Source organism: Carassius carassius, chromosome 22, assembly GCF_963082965.1.
Source record: "Carassius carassius chromosome 22, fCarCar2.1, whole genome shotgun sequence".
NCBI lineage: Eukaryota > Metazoa > Chordata > Actinopteri > Cypriniformes > Cyprinidae > Carassius > Carassius carassius.
In genome coordinates, this window is record NC_081776.1 from 14,259,546 (window position 1) to 14,282,295 (window position 22,750).

General features: G+C 38.2%; 1 protein-coding gene across 7 annotated transcripts in view; it reads right to left on the reverse strand.

The window, feature by feature from the left end:
• Positions 1–22,750, reverse strand: part of LOC132099020 (protein phosphatase 1 regulatory subunit 12A) — a 64,015-nt gene continuing 41,265 nt past the window's right edge. Inside the window, exons 8-26 of one of the 7 annotated variants that reach the window (XM_059505386.1) lie at positions 22,462–22,622; positions 22,256–22,386; positions 18,077–18,298; positions 17,848–17,936; positions 17,469–17,585; positions 16,523–16,669; positions 16,171–16,290; positions 15,923–16,087; positions 14,900–14,990; positions 14,488–14,667; positions 14,194–14,362; positions 12,287–12,408; positions 11,798–11,860; positions 9,473–9,489; positions 9,241–9,367; positions 9,046–9,150; positions 8,828–8,875; positions 6,440–6,490; positions 1–1,737 (exon numbers count right to left, since the gene is read on the reverse strand). In XM_059505386.1, coding sequence (XP_059361369.1) covers positions 1,651–1,737; positions 6,440–6,490; positions 8,828–8,875; positions 9,046–9,150; positions 9,241–9,367; positions 9,473–9,489; positions 11,798–11,860; positions 12,287–12,408; positions 14,194–14,362; positions 14,488–14,667; positions 14,900–14,990; positions 15,923–16,087; positions 16,171–16,290; positions 16,523–16,669; positions 17,469–17,585; positions 17,848–17,936; positions 18,077–18,298; positions 22,256–22,386; positions 22,462–22,622 — 2,212 coding nt within the window. In that variant the 3' untranslated portion in view covers positions 1–1,650. Of the gene's footprint in view, positions 1,738–4,721; positions 4,926–6,439; positions 6,491–8,827; positions 8,876–9,045; positions 9,151–9,240; positions 9,368–9,472; positions 9,490–11,797; positions 11,861–12,286; positions 12,409–14,193; positions 14,363–14,487; positions 14,668–14,899; positions 14,994–15,922; positions 16,088–16,170; positions 16,291–16,522; positions 16,670–17,468; positions 17,586–17,847; positions 17,937–18,076; positions 18,299–22,255; positions 22,387–22,461; positions 22,623–22,750 lie in introns of those variants that run through there. The other 6 variants (XM_059505385.1, XM_059505384.1, XM_059505383.1 and 3 more) reach the window with 6 other exon arrangements.

A 22,750-nucleotide genomic window follows, 5' to 3' on the forward strand; every position in this document is an offset into this window, starting at 1 on the left:
GATTTTTACAATGTACAAGTTTATTTTAATTAACTCTCAGTGGTTGGTAGTCACAGCACAGCTTGCACGGATGAAGCCACACATCTATTTTACAAGATGATGGGAATTTTAAAAAGAAAAAAAAACAACAACAACAAATTAAAAACCTAAACCAAAGAGGAGACAGCTGACAGTCCAACTACAGCGTAATTTTTTCAGACTACAGTATTTAAGTAAAAGGCCATTCAAATGCATAAAACGTTTTTCCGATGCATGGACTTCATCTGACACGGTGGCAAAAGTTCGCTAAACCGGACAGCAAGACTCCTGAAACGGCATTGACAGTGCATGTAGACATTGTAAAAAGAACTGGGTTAGCGATATCTAGGATCTTCTTTTTAGTGACAACACCTTGGCTAATACAACAGCTTAAAAAAAAGAAAGAAAAGAACAAAAACTGAAAAAAAAGAAAAAGAAAAAGAACAGCACTCTTCCAAAAGATACTGAATAAAATGTATGAAATGTAGTGAAGCAATTATATTATTATCTCACAATTACCGTGAACACTTTTAAAACTGAGAAGAAGAAAAAAAAAATGCACTTAAGAAGTGCAGCCTCCCCTCTTTGAAGAGGGTGGCTCTATTGTTATTCAATATCTTTTCCAACTATAAAAAGAGGAGGAAATAGTTAAAACACACTTTGTCCTCTGGAGTTGGTATATTTCAATAGTAACAGACAGGGAACCATAAATGCATGCCATGTGCTGGTCTCAAACAATACATACAGGTATATACAACTTCACTCAGTACCTGCTAAAACAATGTGAGGAGTACAAGATATAAACCAACGACTACACTACAAACTCAAAGAAACGAGAGAAAGAAGTCGGGGGGAGAGGAAAGAATCTGGGGGGAGCCACGAAAGTGGTGAAAGAGTGGACATTTACTAGTGACGGACTCATTCTTAAAGCATTTGTATTAGAAAGAAATGCATATATTGCACATAAGTGAAAGCTTCGATTCCACAAGGTCCACCTAATCGGTAAATCCAGGGGTCCGTCGAGAGAGAGAGAGAGAGAGAGAGAGAGAGAGAGGAAGAAGAGTGCGGAGCGTGCGCGTGCGCCAACATGGTGAAATGCTGGGAAGTCTTCTGCTGAGAGACAGTGCCTCTGAGGACGAGGCGGGACTTCTAGCACGATTAGGGGTGGCTGATGAGGACAGGAAGAGGACATGGAAGGAGAGCGCTGCACATTGCATAACTCATCCATACAGAGTGGAGCAAAAAAAAACAATAACAACAAGACAGAAGGATAGAAGAAAAAAAAAGAAAACACAAAAAGAAAAAAAGTGTGGCACAAATAAAATCAGGTGTTCTGTGACAGCCAAGAGAAATTTGATGCAAGTGACGTATGTACAACTAAGGCTTATTGGTTAAATAGTTTTTCGAGGCTTTCCCCGCCCGCAAAGTGTTCAATGCCATTCTCTCGTCTAACGCTTTTCCTTAGTTCTGTAAACGCAGTGGTTCTGTGTGAGGGGTGAGGTGGTGAAGCGAGGGAAAGCTGAGGACTGAGGAACCGAGGGGGGAGACGGAGCCTTCTTGTCGCCGTTGTCTCGTATTAATATCTAGATGTGCAATACCGTTTACTGTCGGAGGTTGTGGAGAGGGTCTTTTCTATTTGGAAAGCTTGCTTATGACTCGGATCAGAGCTCCGTTCTCGTCCTTTAGCCTCTGGTTGTCTGCTTTCAAGTCTGGTAGCGTCTGGAAGAGAGAACAGGAGAGGGACGGGTTAAGATTAACAGACAAGGACGAGTGCTGTGTTGATGGCGTGGCTCTAGATGCTGATGTTTGTTAATTGCGGCGTCCTTCCTTCCTTCCTTCCAACAGCACTTCCTAGTAGGGCTGGCCGATATATCTAACGATATGATCATGCGCATCTAGTCAGTAAATCTGGTTCCGTGATTGCTGCTCGATCGCCATTACCTGCTTTCAAATGGAGTGGCATTTAATAGACAGAGCCGTAGATCACTGACAAGCTACGCAATATCGCGTTCATTTTGCGTATTCATCAAAGGCGATAATGAATGCAACTGCTCTACTGATCCGTCTATTAAATGCCGCTTCATTTGAAAGCAGGTGATGCCGATTGAGCGGCAATCACGGAACCAGATTTACTGACTAGATGTGCATGATCATATCGTTAGATATATCGCCCAGCCCTACTTCCTATTGAAACACAACCCCCCTTTTCACCGACATGGTTATGGTGCCTGATCTAGAATCACTTTTTATATGTGCAATTATTGCAATAGCAAAATAAAATAATATAATAATTGCTATAGCGAAAATTAAACATCAAAATAATTTCAATTACAAAAGTTGTTCTGAAATCAGCGGAAATGAGCCTGGTTCTGAGTTTGCAGATTCCTCATCACTAGAACCAGCACCATTTCGGTAAAAAGGCACCGGGAATCCACACAGGCACACTGCAGATCAATGGGAAACTGTAGCCATGCACTCAAGATTAGAACAGAACTCAGGCCAGACAGTCCTCTCTCTCTCTCTCTCTCTGTGTACACACAGAGTCCTTTTGTGTGTCCTCAACTGGACGGAATAAATAAAGGGGCTTGAACACAAGTGTCTGTATAAACCACAACACTGAGTGCTACTCGACACCTGAGCTGCGTTGGTCTTCAGGTTACAGATCTGTAGCTGAGATTTCACCACCACTGTCCTCACTGACCGTACAACACCGAACAGATGGATACAAGTCAGGAAAACTACTCTACTAATTGGACTAACTGGAAACAGAGTTTTGTAAATACAATCGAACATGTTAACGAAAAGAATCAGTTAGGAGCAACTAGCTGAAGTAATAGCCCAACCATAAATGAAAAAGTCATCCTCATAAAGATCCAAACCTGTGTGGCTTTCTTTCTATTTGTGAACAACTAAAGGAAGTTAAGCAAAAGCCCCTTCATTTCATTTTCTCAGAAAAAGCCATTATGCCACCACATAGGTCCTAAAAATGAATAAGAGTAATATGGACCACTTTCATGGCCCTTTTTTGCCCATTACGAAGTTTTACAGTCCCAGTAAGCTTAACGGTACATTTTAGCTACCAAACTTCCACTAAAGAAAGACATCCAAGTTTATAACACTATGGGGGTGAGTAAACGATGACAGAACGTTCATTTTGGGGTGAATTATTTCTAAAATAAAAGTCAAAAAATTGTGTGCCAGTGAAAAACTTTAGATATTTTGCAGGAATGCAAAGAAACGACTTCCTGGTGATAAACTTGCCACTGGCAATCACATTTTAACGATGTAATGATTCTTCTCAAGAGAGGTTTACAGTTTGAGTACTGCAGTTGTAGACTGGAGAAATGCATTGAAAACGGTCCATAAAAACAGTGTTAAAGTAACTCACAAAACAGAACTGAGAAAAAGAAATAAGTAGACAAAAAAAAAAAAAAATACAGTTTTTTTCCGGACTATAAATCACACTTTTTTTCATAGTTTGGCTGGTCCTGCGACTTATAGTCAGGTGCGACTTTATCAAAATTAATTTGACATGAACCGAGAGAAATGAACCAAGAGAAATGAACCAATAGAAAAAATTACCGTCTACAGCCGCGAGAGGGCGCTACACTGTCTACACTGAAGACAGAGCGCCCTCTCGCGGCTGTAGACGGTAATGTTTTCTCTTGGTTCTAAATAAATGCGACTTATAGTCCAGTGCGACTTATATATGTTTTTTTCCTCATCATGATGTATTTTTGGACTGATGCAACTTATACTCAGGTGCGACTTATAGTCCGAAAAATACGGTAGTTATATTAAACCCATATACAGATAAGCATCCAAAAATGTGTTTCATTCTGTATACAATTGGCTGGATTACTCTAGAAAAACTCCAAAGTAATTTAAATGTTTGCCAGCGACAATCTGTGGATTAAAATGCATGAGTTTCCAGAAGACATGCAATCCAGATTAGCCTCAGGCAGAGCATAAATAGCAGTTCAGCTCCAGATCCCCAAAAATCTGGGACTGGTGGGGGTTGGTGCGGGTCTCAAAAAAAAAAAAGCAGATTAACTATATTTGATTTTCCAAAAACCAGTCAAGCACCTCATGCAAGATGCTGGAGTCATCCAAACGGAACTGCACTTCACAGCAACACATTCGAGGGGAGAACCCAAAAAAGATCAAACAATCTGGGAAAAAAAAACAAAAAAAAAACAATACAATTTATTACTAAAAAAAAGAGTTTCAGAAATAGCAGGAACTGTACGATACATATGAGCAGTGTTTAATAAAAACATACTTTTTTTTTGGTACTGACAATTTGTAAAATTTCAAAAATGAAAAGGTAAATATTTTATTCTAAATGAAAGTAGATTTTTATAGATGTCATTTGTAATTCATGCAATTCATAAAAATCTGGGTAAAAATTATTAAGTTTTTATTTGTTATTAAAATTAATTTAAATCAAAGAAACATGCCTTTTGTATAATGCTGTCCGTAAAAAAAAAAAGAAATCTAGTATAATTATTTTATGTAATGTTTTAATAACATTTTAATACTGATAAAAAAATTTGCAAAATATCTGTCATTTCTAAAAATACATAAAAGGAACAGTATTTTGTAGCCATTTTTAGCAATAACTGTACTGTGTTAAAAAAATAAAATAAAACCAAAGCCCCAAAAGGATGGCGGGGTATCAGCTCAGACACAGGCTGGCACCTGCCTTTATATGGGCGTGGGCGGAGCTGAATGAAGCATGAGGAGGGGTGTAAGGGGAGGTGGGGGCGGGTCTACAGGTCTACAGCGGGAAGGTGGCTGCAGCCCTGTGAGATTCTGGAGAGCACACGGGCCAGCGCCCTGTTCTCTGCCTGCAAACGCTCATTATACTGACGCAGAGACTGCACCTGCTTTACCTGAGGAAGATTCTACGAGAGAAAGAGAAAGACAAAGAACCACAGAGGAAAAGATGATAGACATCAGACAAAAAAAAAAAAGGAATGTGATAACGTAAAAGTGAATGATACATCACTGAAGGAAAAAAGGGATCTCAAAAAGAATTCAAAGAAACTGAAAAGGACACACACACACACACACACACATTCACTTAACTATAAATGGGGACATTTAATAGACATCTATTTATTTAGGGAGTCGTGGCCAACTGGGGGCTTAAGCACACTTCCAAGTGGACATTAAGATGGTTTAAAATTGTATAAAATAAGATTAAAATAACATTTTAAATCTTGAAAAGCTAAAACAGCTAAAAATCAAGATATTAGCTGATGTAATTTCTGATTTTAAAAGTATAATTTCTAGACCAGAAGAAATTTTTAAAAGGTCATGGATTATTTATTTTTTAACAAATAGAATTGTTCAAGTTATTTCAAGCTCTAAAATATTTTATCAGGTAGAAATTGCTGTGTGTGAGTACAAAATAACAATTAAAAAAAAAAAAACTGTAACCACAAATAACTAGCAATTTCACTGGCAGTTAATTATTATTATTATTTTTATTTTTTTATAAATAAACCCATTAACAACAGTTATGAAAAGTTTATATATGTATATATAATACAAATATTATTAGTATTATTATTATTTTTTTTATGAGCAGCTTGGTCATTATAACAAGTACCAGAAATATCTTTGGGGACCTTTGAATATTGTCTTTGACAATATAGTGGGCCCTTGGAGTCAAAAAGGTTGTGAAATGCTGCTAGCTAACCAAAAAAAAAAATACAAATTAAAATAAATCAGTTATATATAATATAAATGATAAAAATGTATATATCAGTTTTAGTCCTCAATATATAAATTTCATGTATAGATTCACATGCACACAAATACATACATACACACACACACACACACTTAAGACACTGAATTCACACTTAAGGGTGAATTCAGTGGTGAACTCTATAATACTGATATACAACAATCCATCATGTTGCAGAAAGATTTAAACACGCAAACCAAAGGCTAGAGAAAATGTCTAACATAACCTTAAAAAAAAAGTCATAAATCTTGCTACCCTTCCACACACACACACCCACACACACACACACACACACACACACACACACACACACACATTTTTTAACATTAACTTCTTTGTAGTCACCACAAACAATCATTTACAAAAGTATATCACAAGAGCCAACTTGTCATAAGATAATGTCAGAAAAGAGATTTGAAAGAATGTACAGTATAACAATATGATTGAAATGGGTAAACTTGTACATTTTAGTCCTTGGCTGTTATAACTATCTATATCTACATGCTAGCATACTTAGCCATATAAACACATACAAACAATAGAATTTCTACAAAAGTGGATCAAAGTTCACTTAAACATGCAAAATTTTACATTTTTGTATTTACTGATGTTTTGGTGATGCACACAACACAGACACAGTTTAAAAACACAAACAAAAAGTACCTTTAGTTCCTCCTCCATCTCAGAGATCTTCCTTTCTAGAGTTCTTCTTTCCTGCAGACACACACACACATACACACACACACACACACACACACACACACACACACACACACACACACACACACACACACATGCCATAAATCACAAACATCTGCATGATTCAACATCACTGTAAACAAAGAAAGATGCACACACAGAATCATGGATGCTTCAGGTGAATTAACATCAAAACAGAGAAAGAAGTGAACAAAGTGAGGAAACCACACACTGCTTAGTGAAGCAGATCAAGAGCTAGAAATATAGTCGGGTTTGTTCAAGCTCACACCTGGTCTGAGCACAAGAAGTTATATAACTCTACAGTGTAATTAAAGTAATAATAATAACCATTTAGAAATTTTTAAATTATTTTATTTTATGAGTTAAGATATACAGGTGCATCTCAATAAATTAGAATGTCATAGAAAAGTTCATTTTAGTAATTCAACTCACATTGTGAAACTTGTGTATTAAATAAATTCAGTGCACACAGACTGAAATAGTTTAAGTCTTTGGTTCTTTTAATTGTGATGATTTTGGCTCACATTTAACAAAAATCCACCAACTCAAATCCTTCTGGAAAGTATGTTCATTTACTGTACATGTACTCAATACTTGGTAGGGGCTCCTTTTGCTTTAATTACTGCCTCAATTCGGCGTGCCATGGAGGTGATCAGTTTGTGGCACTGCTGAGGTGGTATGGAGGCCCAGGTTTCTTTGACAGTGGCTTCAGCTCATCTGCATTGTTTGGTCTCTTGTTTCTCATCTTCCTCTTGACAATAGCCGATAGATTCTCTATAGGGTTGAGGTCTGGTGAGTTTGCTGGCCAGTCAAGCACACCAACATCATGGTCATTTAACCAACTTTTGGTGCTTTTGGCAGTGTGGGCAGGTGACAGATCCTGCTGGAAAATAAAATCAACATCTTCAAAAATCTCGTCAGCAGAAAGAAGCATGAAGTGCTCCAAAATTTCTTGGAAAATGGGTGCAGTGACTTTGGTTTTCAAAAAACACAATGGACCAACACCAGCAGATGACATTGCACCCCAAATCATCACAGACTGGAAACTTAATACTGGACTTCAAGCTACTTGGGCTATAAGCTTCTCCACCCTTCCTCCAGATTCTAGGACCTTGGTTTCCAAATGAAATACAAAACTTGCTCTCATCTGAAAAGAGGACTTTGGACCACGGGTCATCATTCCAGTTCTTCTTCTCCTCAGCCCTGGTAAGACGCCTCTGATGTTGTCTGTGATTCAGCAAATTCCTTGACACGTCTGTGTGTGGTGGCTCTTGATGCCTCGACCCCAGCCTCAGTCCATTTCTTGTGAAGTTCACTCAAATTCTTGAATCAATTTTGCTTGACAATCCTCATAAGGCTGCGGTTCTCTCGGTTGGTTGTTTTCTGCCACACTTTTTCCTTCCACTCAACTTTCTGTTAACATGCTTGGATACAGCACTCTGTGAACAGCCAGCTTCTTTGGCAATGAATGTTTGTGGCTTACCCTCCTTGTGAAGGGTGTCAATGATTGTCATCTGGATAACTGTCAGATCAGCAGTCTTCCCCATGATTGTGTAGCCTAGTGAGCCAAACTGAGAGACCATTTTGAAGGCTCAGGAAACCTCTGCAGGTGTTTTGAGTTGATTAGCCGATTGGCATGTCACCATATTCTAATTTGTTGAGATGAATTGGTGGGTTTTTGTTAAATGTTACATTAAAAGAACCAAAGACTTAAACTACTTCAGTCTGTGTGCATTGAAGTGCATAATTGAAGGAATAATGTAAATAACTAGTATAAATGTAAACTACATAAATATGGATGTAACCGGAACTAAAAAAGCTAATACGTTTTAGAATGATTTTCACACAGAGATGATATCCCACACACATGCAGATACCACACCATACTCTATATCTCACAGGATCCATTATTCTTTTCAAGTCTGAAAAGGTGTGTCACTTTAGTGATTTCAAGGAAAAGAGTGAAATAGGGATTGTGATTGGCTGAGGGGGTTTGTTTCCAACCCCCTGAGGCTGTGAGAGGCACGTGATTCAGCCACTAGCAGAGCTGTAAACACTTTAAATCCAGGTTAAACGTTACCCAAAGCACCCAGGTGAGCCTGACACCTGCCTGCAACCTTCAGACATAAACCAATGTGGAAAAGTTACAAACCATTTGGCCGATGGAGGCCAGAATTCAGTTTGTAAACATCTCAGCATTTGAGTTGAGATGTGCTGATATGGGGCTTTATCCATAAAGGAGCACTGCACTAGTGTGAAGTACACCTGCTTATCTACTGCCATGGCACAATGCTTCATGAGACAACAAATTCAAGTAAAAGTCGTTTTTACCCTTTTCTCCATCTCCAGCTGCGATCGATCAGCAAAGCGCTCCTGCCTCTGTAACACAAACAACACAATGGATGAGTTCAGCGGGTTTCTTTTTCTGGCCTAGAAATCATATTGGTTGGGTTCATTTGGATTCATTTATTTATATGATTGAATGATTCTAGTCATTTCTTTCTTTCTCTTCCCTTCTCTCAGAAAATGAATTGTGGACAGGATCTCACCTGTGTAGCTTTCTCCAGCTGCAGTTTCAGGTCTGTCAGCTCCAGTTCTGTATCACGTAACTGAGCTTTCAACTTCTCGTTTTCAGCTAAAATCTGCTCATAAAGCTACAAGCGGAAAGAGCATGTTGTGTAAACACTCAACCATCAGGAAACCACTATTTTACAGGGCATAATCATAAAGTGCAAAGTTTGTACCTTCTTATAATCATTGGTGTCATCTCTTTCGAAGCGAGAATATGGCCGCCGGCTCTCCCCTATGCCACGGCTACTCAAAGGCTCGTAACGGTCGAGGGAGGAAGTGCTAGTAGAGACAGGGTCATTCCTGAAGGGGGAAAATGAGGGTTACTTATATTATTCACTTGGGTTCTCATAATAAGCATGAACATAAGATGCTATCAAGTGACCTGGCGTGTTTTGGGATACATACCTGGATAGTCTGTCGCTCTGTGGATGTAAACAGAGACAGAGAGAGAGGAAGTTATTACAAAGTCTGTACCTGCTGTTAATCAATCACATGCTCATAATGCATTTAGTTTGTCTAATGTCTAGACTAACATAGCATCTAGAATGCAGATTATCAATTAGTCTGGGATGGATTGTGACGCTCTCATTCCTGGCTCTGATGGCTTGCTTAATGCTGCTATTCAATGAGTCTGCACAGGTCGGCAAGCTATCATTTACCGCTCTACAGTAAAGGACGTGTTTGAAGACATCTGATAGTAATCCATTTGATTTTGTCCTAATAAAATTCATGCTTCAAAAGGTTTGACTTCCATGCAAGTGTCACATTTATCAAGGTGGAAGTCAAAGGTTGAGTTTTGAGACCTCTCAGTCCTGCTGGCTTTTCTTCATGAATTCCTGATCAGCAGCCAAGACTTCAGGGTCTGTTCTTATTCCTCAGCCACTCAAAACACACAGAGGGTGTATTGGAATGAGTTCGGAATGGCATACTAACCACTGTTTTTGGAAGTTAGCAGTTTGCAGTATGCACACGGTGCACAATATAATATTCTGTATGCATGAAACTGTTACCAATTGACAAAATGTGCAGTATTCCACCACAGCACATCATGTGAGACACAGCATCCCATAAGGCAATGATACTGGATGTGTGTGGCAAATGAACCCGAGTAATAATAGTTCTCTCACCTTCTGAAAGACTAATTTGAATGGTTCCAGTTTTTATTGGTTTATATATATATATAATTTTATAGAGCCTGAACTCCAAAGTCACCCTGACTTTTCCAGATATCTCACGGGAATCTTGTTGCTCAACTAATTATTCAATTTGACTGCTGAGAAACATTAATATAATTTAATATTAAATAATTTTTTTAATGTAAATAAATATATATGTATACGCTTATACTCATATTAGGTATATATATATATATAAACCAAGTTGCTTGACCAATATTTCATTTGGACATTGGAAAAAGTTATTTATATTACAATTATTTTTTTAATATAAAATATAAAAAGTATATATTTTAATGTTTTATATTATATTAAAACATATGAATTTTATTGAAATATTTGATCATTCTCTATTTTAAAAATGCAGTCAAATAGTATTCCATTCTAAACAAAACCAAAATCTTCCCTCATCAGTCCTCATAGCAAACGGTTGGAAACATTGGGCCGGGAGCCAGTGTGAAGCCTCAGTATTGAGAATACAACTGGGGCTCAGAGCCTGGGCTGTGAGAAGCTCTCAGGCAATGACCCATGTGACAGCGCAGCCCACTTCCTTTAGCTGACTGCCCTGGAAGCACACTGAAGCACTTAGCTTTGTGTCCCAACTTCCTTTTTGACACAGAACAGCACACTAAGAGGAAACGTGTGCTATTAAGCCAACAAAAAAACAGCTGTCTCATAAAGAACCCACAGACCCCATTAGATTTTCTTTCATACTGCGGCCCACTGAACACTTCAACCATTCAACCCAAAACTGATCTTTAGCTCTATCTGAGCTAAATTTAAACCTGGATGACATGCTGTAACGAACACACTTGAAAAGGTTTGGTAACAGGAGGATGATTGGAGGCGTCACCTGGTGCTTCTTCCACTTGACACGTGCAAAATGTTTCATGTTCTTCTTCCACTGACCCAAACAAGCTTTGTCTTGCTCTTTGATTCTTGACCTTCCTGACTCAAATTGTCACCACTTTTGAATCCCTCATTCCCCGTTTTCCACCCGACTGCGAGTGATCTGGTTCCAGGATCATGCTGAGACAGGATATGCAGGATATTTATCTTATCCTCACTGGACTCACAATATCATCTTAGTCACACCAATACTAACACAACTAACAGCTTACGTACACACTAAATAACTCATGTGACTAGCCATGTAGTTTCTTTTAATCGCTGGAAGTGTAAATTCAGAGCACTTAACTATTCCTGTAATAGGTGACAGTCGACGGGCTGTGAAGCAGGCCGACTTTCATTATAAAGATGACTAACGCTGCTAGGACAATTCCAGGAAGTTGAAGGACGAGGCCGGGGTCAGCAGTCAGCAGACACACAGTAATAATGCGAGTGAATTGTTTGTCCTACCAAGCATGAAGGAAAGTCAATCTGTTCTTTGACTATACAAGATGAAATACCTTGAAGTCCTTTAAAAACAGCCCAACAAAATAAGCAGCCGATTTATTCAAATTTTTCTTTTTCTTTTTTTTAGAGGAGAAAATTAGCGTTTCTCTAATTGGTATTTTTGTGTTGGCAGATGCATTAGAGATGAGATGATGTTCACCTGGGGCTCTCCTTTAGTGCTGCCTTCTTCATCTGAAGGGTGATCCGGCTCGTTCTCGTCACTCTGTAACATAGAAACACATTTCAAATTCCACTATATTAATTCCCTGTCTTCCTGTTCTGTCTACCCCATTGTATGTATGTTGTGTATGTATGGACAGGTTGATGGTACTTGTGACTAGTGACAATAAAGGGCTACTACTACTACTATATCCCAACTATAAAAGAAAACGGGGTCCAAAAGTTGCCAATCACTAAATCCACAAACGCTTTGGCATGAACATAAAATGGAGTTAATGACCAGCTGGCAGGTAACTTTTCTTCTTGCCCAATCAGAAGTAAGTGATCTGTAGAGGCATGCATTAATCTGAAACATTTATATATTTATAACCATCCTGGCTGGTGACAAATTGGAGCCTGATTGTAAAGCTTCCATGATGTCTTTTGTATCACTAGAGTGAGTTTGTGTGAGCGCCCAAAAGTTTCTTACATCCTGGGTCCAGAAGGACACTCCAGTCGAACGTCTTTTCTCTCGAGGTCGTCTGCGCTCACGTATAGAGCGTGGCTGAGACTTGTCTTCAGCGTCATCTTCTTTATCTTTTCTATCAGACTCTGGTCAGAAGACAGACATGTGGTTCTTTAGGAGTACAATTGAACACTATGAACATACACTAACCACTAGTGGAAATCTCTTTTTTATTTATAGGAAGGATATGACTCCAGGCAAGAAATTCTGTCTGAGCTAATGGAATAAAAATTATTCTTAGAAAATGAATTAACACTACTCAATAGGGATGTAACGATTCAGTTCACTCCCCATTCAATTTGCCATTCGATTTGCGATTATAATTTTTTTTCTCTTTTTTTTTTACGAAATAAGATTTAAGACAAATTATAAATTAACTGTGTCCTTTTATTATCGCTTGGACAAAATGCTGCACATTTCTTTGTGTAATTAAAATATAACACTTTAATAATCTACTTGCATATTATTGCTTTTTTGTTAGTTTCGATAGCTTTTATTATCGTCCTTATTTGTAATTCGCTTGGGATAAAAGCGTCTGCTAAATGACACAATTTAAACTAATGTAAATGCTTACATTTACATTTATTCATTTAGCTGACGCTTTTATCCAAAGTGACTTACAATTGCTATATACGTCAGAGGTTGCACGTCTCTGGAGCAACTAGAGGATAAGGGTCTTGCTCAGGGACACATTGGTGTCTCACAGTGGATTCGAAACCCGGGTCTCTCACACCAAAGACATGTGTCTTATCCACTGCGCCAACACCACCCCATAACTAAATAACAAAACTAGAAATTTAAATTTTAAAATAAGCCCCAAATCAAATAAATAAGTAACGCAAATACAATAAATCTCTTCATATTAACGAGATCAAGGCTTTCTCTGTGCTTTTTGCATTTAAAATTAGAAGCAACCATTGCATTTTAATCATTATCCAAACAATGATGCTGCATACATGCATCATGAGCAGTTTTTAAGCTAAATAAGATTGTATAATTTTTAAGTAAAAACAGAATGGTCGGACTTCAGTTTTGTTAAACTTCACATAAAAAATATCTGCGAGAAAACGAAACAGCAGACAAGCTGAACAAGACGCAGGCTCATTCTCTGCCAGCAGGTGGCGCTTAAAGCGTTTCCTTGGTTTCCACTGTAAACAAAGCAGCTTATGAACATAAATATATATTATACAGAGGAAAGATGAAAAAAAAATACCATCTGAACCATCTGACGGTAAGTTCCCATCAGACTTAAATGGATATAAACTCCTACCCTTAAATGAATTGTGATTTGTTAAGCATTTCAACTGATTTGAATGGCCACATAGTCACAGAGTCGATTTTCAATTAAAAATCCTTAAATCGTTAATCGTTACATCCCTACTAAACAATAAAATAAATCTAATACTAGTATTCTGAAATTTTGAACGGTAGTGTACATGAGCCTTTAAGAAAACAAAACAGGTTTCTTATTTTAATGGGTTTCTGTAAATCAACAATGGAAAAGCAATCCTCTTCTTACTAAATGTTAGCTTCCACGTGAATGAAGACTGAATCTTGGCTTAGTCAGTCTGCAACCGTACTACAGGAATTTCCTGTCTGTATGGCAGTTCCTGTAGCACCACAAAGCCCTATTACTCATTTTCCTTCCGGTGCCATGTCCCTCGACTCAAAGTGACCCTACAGAGATTGCATTTTGCACTGGAGGGAACAGTACATATAATCACTGCTGTACACTGTCTGTACAAGTTTCATGTCACAAGAAATACTTCCATCAACGGGCAAGTTCACCGGTTTTATGAATAAAATCTATTCTGTTGTTTGGATGAAAGAGGACCTGGATATTAAGTCTTGAGTACGTTTGTGTGCTGTACCTCTCTCAGTGTCGCGTGTGGTGCGGCTGTAGGAGGAAGTGAGACCGCTCAGGCTATTGGGCCGGTTCAGAGAGGAGGTGCTGTACAGAGAAGACGAGCTGCTAGACGAGGAGGAAGGCAGGGTGGAGGACGCCGTGGTGGTCGAGGCCAAAGACGTGCTTCGGTACTTCTGGAGGACAAGAAAAAAAGAAAAGAAAAGAAATTCATGTGACATTAAAAACCTAGATTGCTAGTTAGAATTCCAAAAACTGCGCTATTCTCTGTGAACAGGGAAAGAAAGAAGTTTTCCCTCACCTCTTCAAAGCTGCGGTAGCGTGACCTGTAGTCATCCTCCTTGGTTTCCGTCTCTTTCTTCTCTTCTTGTTTCTCCTTGTCCTGTTTCTCCTTCTCTTCTTTCTCCTCTTCTCGAGGCCGCGTGGGACGACTGCGACCGATGGTCTTCTCTGCCTCCTGGAGATCAGTCAAGGTCACACCCTGAAAAAAAAAAAAAACAAGGTCAAAGGATCATTATTTTTATAACCGCAACAATATATTTGATGTAGAGATCAATAAATCTTATATAAACTCCAGGAAGAATATCCTAAAACCGAAGAACCAACAAAGTCTCACAAACAAATAGTGATATAATAAAGCAAACAGCGCTGTGGATCTGTCTATTACTAGAGAGAGTTCCAGCAGAGGTGTTTGGATGATTGTCTAGACTCGCCTGTGTGGACCTCCTGGACTGCCGTGCCTGTCTGGATCTGGCTTTCCTCTGAGACTCGGACTCTTCGTCACGCACAGGGGTGAGGTATGATCTACTGACACAACACAAAGAAATGTCGTCACACACGGCTCTTCGGGGCAGCTTTAATGAGAGCAACAATAGGCTTTGGAGAATAAACAAGACCGTTCTTACTTTATTAGGAACTGCGGCATCATAAAATTGTTTAAATTTAATTTAAATGTTGACATGTAGAATCTAAATAAAAATTTGCTTACTAAAAAAAAAGACATCTTTTGTCCTCTGCTGCTCTTATCCTAATAATACTACTGTAAAAAGACGACAAAGTATATTTGCAAAAGCTAAAATCTTTTTCAAACATGCTTGCTTGATGTGCACAAACCAATGAGTTAATGAAGTACTGTTGAGCTTCTGTTTTCCATACTTCATAAAGTCTATGTATGTAATATTTATATGTAAACAAAAGAAAAAATGTAAACCGTTATTCACAATGAAGTGATCAGGTCTTTTCAGAAGACTTAGATTAAAGCACTCAAATCATTTGGATTACTTTGATGATGTCCTTTGGTAACTTTGTAAAACTTGGAACATTTTGGTTGCATGGACTTGCAAAGGATTGACAAAAGCTATATTTTAAAAGAATTTTCAAAATATCGAGTTCTGAAGATGAACGGAAGTCTAATGGATTTAGAATAATGTGAGGGTGAGTAAATAATGACACTTTTCATTTTTGAGTGTACTTCTTTGTTACAGAACCAGATTGCCCTACCAAAGTTTAATGAGTTTTAAAGCAATTTTCACACAAAGCAAATTGCATTTTTGGGGGGGGGTTGTCTTTAAATCAAATCAAATAGGAGCTAGTTGGTTGGTTTCATGCCTCTTTAATGAAATCCTGATCAAGAAAATCAATGTTTAAAAATACATTGATGCAAAAATGCTCTCAGTGATAACATGTTGCAGTGTGTGTGTGTGTGTGTGTGTGTGTGTGTGTGTGTGTGTGTGTACCTGCGTCTCTCTCGTCCGTCAGAGCCCAGCACAGTTCCAGTAGTGGAGGTGGTAGTGGTGGTGGCTGCATTGTTGATTGTGGGGATGACCGTGGCCGACTCTTTCTCTTTCTCTTTCGCCTTCTCCTTCTCCTTCTCCTTCTCCATACTCTCTTCTGCCCAGTACCTGTTATGCATCGACATAGTTCACTAACAGAACCTACTCTGAGTGTTTAGATTGGATGTTTAATTGGCTCTGTGTGTTCAAACCTGGCCAGCAGGCTGCGATATCCAGTGGGTGAGGTAACAGAGGAGGTGGAGGTCGTTGTTGTGGAGGTGGAGGAAGAATTGGAACTTAAAGCATCATCCTGTCTCCTTCCAAACGACCCGCTACAGCAACACAGAGACAAAACCAAAGATTCTTGGACGATTTTAATATAACAGTATATTGTATAACTATACACCCCATAAGCAAATAAATCCATAGAAAGCAAGAATGGCAAGCAGCTACGCGTGGGGAACACAAAGACACATGGAGGACATGGCGTGTGTGTGTGTGTGTGTGTGTGTGTGTGTATGTGTGTGTGTGTGTGTGTTTGCCGGGCGGTGCTCGGGCAGGTACCTGCGGTGAATGCTGTTAGACTGGTAGTAGGAGGAAGGCTGCTGCCAGGCTTTAGAGTTGTTAGGTTCCAGGCTGGAGGCAGAGGAGGATTTGGCGGGCAGGTCGCGAGAGCTAGACGTGCGGCCTAACGCTAGCGTGTGAGACGTACTGCCGTGTGGGTGTGGCAGGGTGAAGAGGTGAGTTAGCAGGGGGCGGACAAACATGAACACACAGACAAAACATTACATATATGCATGAAGCACTGACTCGCTTGTGGGGTGCTCGGTTCCTTATAAAGTCATATTTTGAGGTATAAATCAAATTACCATTAATAACTTCATTAGACATAAAAATAGAAACGGACTTATAATCTAGAAACCATAAGAACGCTATACAAAACTGCAGCATGCTTTTTTTTTAACCAGAGTATGAAACCAAACCAGGTGGCACAAGTGCAGTCATGCTAATTTTGTTGTAACACAATGACACACAAGCACTTGGGTCATTAGGATAGTTTGGGGTGCTTTGATCTTTAGACCAGGGTTTTCAAACTGGGGGAAATTTGAGGGAATTTTACTAAATGTTTGTTTATGTCCATCAAAGTTAGAATTAAGTATATGCATTAAATATGAATTAAACATATGCATAGTTATAATTTAAGAGATTTAATGAAAGTACGATTCCATTTCTAAAAACGGATCGAAAATCATGAAACCTTTATAAATGAAAAAGAAAAAAAAAAGACATTTTCACATAGTTTTGATCATGCATCTAAACCACAATAGTTACAGTGGTTATGGGATGGCAATATTAAAACTGGTTAGAATTACAATCAAAGCATCACAGGCAAACTCAAGCTGAAAGAAGCCGCTATAAAAGCTTGACAGCAACATAAAGGTCTTCGAAGCATATCAGAACAGCAGGAAACAGCGACTGTTTGAAAGTCTGAGCTAGAATAAAAGCTAACCTGCGCTGATAGCTGGAGGTTCTGTTTTGTGAGGTGGTTCCGTCGCTGTTCTTCAGGTCTTCCTCCCAGCGTCTCCTGGTGTACGAGCCACTACGTACCAGACTAGCAGCCGAATCCCTGAGAACCAAACGCTACAAAATAGCACCTCCGATTCCAGAAAACAACTGTAGATAAATCTATGACACTGCTAAACTAGCTTCTATCAAAATATCCTTCTTGGTAGTTGAAGAAATGCTAAGAAAAGACATTTGAGAGTCTTCTCATGTACAAGATGAATGTTTTGCATAAAAGCATGCTACACTTGAGCATTTGCTTCTGAGACTGCAACATACAACATGGAGCAGTAGGAGGCGCTCTCACAAATGCATCCCATCTTTACCTGTTTTCCTTCTCGTCAATGTCCGATGTACTAACGTGTCTCCTTGGGATGGATGGTGCAACATACGCCAGGCGGGTCTTCTCCTTCTCCTGTGCAAATAAATGAAAAGGACGTGTCAGTTCAAGTAAACTTGGAAATTTGCAAACGAGTGTAAAACAACTCCACTCTTCCAATTAAAAGGTTTAGAGGAATATTTCACCCCAAATTAAACAACTAAATTCCAGTAGACCTTTTCCTTGTCCTTATTGTCCAGTGAGGATGAGAGGCGAGGAGAAGAGGCCGAGCGCATCACCCCGGCTGTGTCCTTCTCTTTCTGTGCCTCTTTAGTTGTGCTGATTTCTGCCAGTGCTCCATAACTGCCGGTTTTCCGCAGGCCCAGTCGCCATGATGCAGGAGACTCATCCTTCCTGTCCTCCTCTTTAGGAGACACCTTCCCTGGAGGTGTACTCACCTGAGGAGGACAAACAACAGATAAAGAAAGTGAAGGGAGTGGGAAACAATGTAGTATATCAAGACTGTTTTGTGCAATTTCCAATTAGGGAAGGTCAACATCTAAGAAGCCCACATTCCAACCATATCATATTTTGATCATGGGAATATCTAGAGCAGTGGTTCTCAACCCGCGGGCCGCATGTGGCCCGTCACGAAGTCAAATGCGGCCTGCCATATGCTGAATTTAAAAAAAACAGGAAGTTTTACAATTAATTTTATTTTTTACATTAAAAAAATTTGGCTACTAATGAAATATAAGCTATATCCTAATGTTTTTATGTGAAACTATTTTGTTTTTCATATATTATTTTCAGACATGAGCAGACCTACTCACATAACATTACGCAATTAACGAACACATACAAGCGCGCACTTTGGCAGAATTCAATTCAAATAGTCATCAACAGCCATTAGTTAAGGTAAAATTGAGCATCAGAATGGACAAATTTGTTTTTAAGGGAGAAAAAAAGAAATGCCAGCGAATGAACACGTACAAACAAGAATAGTCGTAATATCAGCTCCCGACAGCATCAGGGATTTATGGGGAGTAGAATTACTTATTTATTTCAGTGAATGTAATAGATTAGATATCATAATATTTAGGCTATAATATTATAAATCAGGTTGGTTTGTATTGGTGACGTAATATGTAAATTATATGCGTGTGGCCCGCGAGACCATAGTGCGGCCCGCTGGAAAAAAAGGTTGAGAACCACTGATCTAGAGCATACACTTGTGCAGTGATGGTGTTTTCTAGACCACAGAGAGCACACATTGAAAAACAACATTAAGGGTTGTTCATGGTCTTAGCAGGGCATACATATTGGAGCGTTGGTCTGTAGGGCTGGGCGACTTTTTGATATTTAATTGATATTTTAATTTGATATTTTTTATATATTTCAATATTTATGTATATGCTCTGAACTGAAATCTACTACCTCGATCTTCAGAAAATGCAATAGCCAAAAAAATAATAATATTTAAATAAATAAAAAAACACACAATGATGTTTAATTTTAAATGGCCAACAAAATAATATAGTATATTGTAAATAGTCAATATTTGTAAAAAAAAAAAAATAATAATAAAATAATAGAAATAATAATAAATACACAATTATATTTTTTTATTAAAAAATGAAGTTAAAATAAAGTATTTTAAACAAATACAATATTTTATAAAAAATATTATATATATATATATATATATATATATATATATATATATATATATATATATATATATATATATATATATATATATATAGAAGTAAACAAAAAAATTATTAAATACAAATATTTAAATACATAAAATAGTTTAGGGACCAATTCACACTATTAACTAGTTTCTTATTAGCTTGCATATTATTAACATATTTGCTTTATGCGAACTAACAAACAGCCAATATGTTGCATGAACATATTTAAGACAGCTTAATCCTACCCAATACCTAAACTAAACTATTACCTTACTAACTTTTAATAAGCAGCATTTATTGAGGCAAAAGTCGTAGTTAATAGTTAGTTATTAGTGAAAATTAGTCCCCAAATTAAAGCGTGACCATTCAGTATTTTATAAATAAAACCAACATTAAAAAAAAAATAAAAAATCAATAGCCATTACAAAAATAATAACATTTTAATAATAAACAAATAAATAAATACCAATTTTAATAAATCAAACAATCAATCAACGGCCAGCCCTAATGCTGATAAACAGCGTTTTTGGCGAATGAAAACGCATATTTTTGAAAATGGGCTTCAAAGTTTCTAAAATTCTTGAAAACGCCACCTGTGTCGTTTCCTTGTTAACACACAATACAGGAATCTTTGAAAATGGTGACGTCATGCATGTGCGTAGTACGCGTTAGGTATTTAGACATCCGCAGTTCGTGCCGATTTTTAAAAGCAAGCAAGAACAAACATATACAACAGAGTTTGTTGATGCTTCTTCAGCAAAGTGTGGATTTACTTCAATGTTACAACCAACAGTGGAGACGCATCTTATACATCATATAATCGTCACTTCCCTACAGGTACTGTTTATTAACAAGGTGACAGTGCCAACTACTGGCCTGGCATACGTAATACAGCGTATTCGGCCTTTTTTTGCGAATATGTGTAAACAATAATCGTTTTGAAAAACGTTGTGTATATGTGAAACTTTGTAAAAACACAACAGAAAATCTTTTCTGTTTTTGACAACATCGTTGTCGTGTAAACATAGCGTAGGATAGTAAGCATACCGAATAACAACAGATGAAAAAACCAAACATGCCCAATTTCAATCAAGATGTTAGTTTTTGCTAACTCGTCAGCATCCTGGTGACCTGTTAGGGTTTAGAGTCAATGGTAAATGAAGTCACCCTTATCAAAGTACACACAGCATTGAAGTCACCCAGTCATATTTAGTCCACCACATTCAAGTATAAAACTATATAATAATGATGTTCAACCCAAAGCAGCACGTCATCACACCTGCGACTGAAAACCACAACACCATGCAGTGAGCCAGTTGACAGGATAAGGAAATGGTCTTGGAATAGGCGGTTATCTGATTGGTTAGGGATGTGGTCACGTGGGGGAACATAGAGGGAGGGCGGGAATCACAATGCTGAACACACCGAGGCCTCACCATCGCTTTTTTGGGCACAAGTGAAATGCCAGTTTTGCGCAAGCCTTGACGCCACAATGCAGGACAGCCTGGCTCCCCCCCAGGCACAAGGGCAGTAATGTTATCAGACTAAAGCCAGCCAAGACAACAGCAAAGATGAGTAGAGAGAGAAAAACAGATGCGTGTAAAGAAAAAGCCAGAAAAAGGAGGAAAGAAACCCTGAATGACATAAATCAAAAAGCAGTGATGCACGAGTAACAGAGAAAAAGGGACAGCAAAGAGAATGATCAAATGAAAGCCCAGTCACAGCATACAACGTTTTGAGAGCTCCTGCCATTTAGAAGGCAAGCTTAAATTTAAGATGCAATTAAAAGCAGATTTTTTTTATGCAGCATTTGTCTTGGAGAACAATACAATAAACAAAATTACATGATAAAAAAATAAACATTTACAAACAAAGAATAATGATTTATATCACACCGGTCTAGAAGTCTAGCAACCAATGTATTATGTGCATTTAAAATCATTTTTACTGCACATATCTGGGACATAAATGTATCTTAAGTTAATTTTTATTTTATTTTTTGGTTTAAAATGGTCTAAAAAGGATCGAAATCAGCTTGAGATGGCATAAAAACATCACTATAAAAATACTTCCTCTAGTATATATAAAATATATATACACACACACACACACACACATATATATAAACAAGTTAAGGTGTTGTAAATAGTTGATAAACAATGTTTATGATGAAACTGAAAAGTCATTAAAATTCAATCGACATTTCTAATCGCATTAAATGAAGCCAAGTTCAAATTAACAAAAAATATTCAACTTTAATAATTAATTTATATGAAAATTTTTAGGATCAATTAAAAAACTATATTTAAAAAAATGCATAATTTAATTACATTAAGTTACAATAAATGTGGCTAAAGTGAAATCAGGTTTGTTTTGAACAACAGCATTTTCTTACGAATGGTGTTGCCTGATGAAAGCCTGAAACTGATTAAATTCCTTTACTGTCCAGCAGAGGGCAGCAGGTACGAGGTAAAGACGCGTGGAAGACATGTTCTCTCCTGTCAAGTGCACAGTCCCAGAATTCACTGCACACTGACATTCCTGTATAAGACGTAAATCAGCTGACTTTTTAGTATTTCGCGACCGCGCTGCGCTGATGCCAGGTAACACTATGAATATGTAACTCCTTCACATAGACATAGAGAATGAATGATATTGCCAAGGAGAAGTCTGAGTGGAGGGAAAGGTGGACAGCACCCTCAAGAAGGGAGTATGTACCTTTCTGGTAGGTGAGGTTGGGGTGGTCACCTGGTTGCTTGGGGTAGTTGGGGACGTGACTGTGATACCAGCAGGCACAGGTGCAGGTGTACTGTTGGAAATGGTCGTCGGAACAGAAGACTTGGTCTTGTCTGAAAAAAAAAAGACCTTACAGTTTACCACAAAGCCTGTAGGTGTAGGTGGCGGACAATGTTTCAAACAGGTACCTGCTTCGTTCTCAGACTCTGAGTCTTCCTCCTCCTCTTCTTCACTAGAGCAGCTAGACTCATCCTTCTTCCCCTCGCCCTCTTCTTCATCCACCTTCTCTGGCTCCAGAGTCTCGATTCGTGGGACAGTCTTCTCTGGCTCCAGTAGAAGCGTTTCTTTACTAAAGCACAAATGCACAGCTTGGTTTGGCATTCAATAGCAGTTCGGTTTTGCCATTTAAAATGGATTAAGAACCAGAGCTGAACTCTGCTGCACACCTGAGTTTGGAAAAACCATTTTCATCAACCA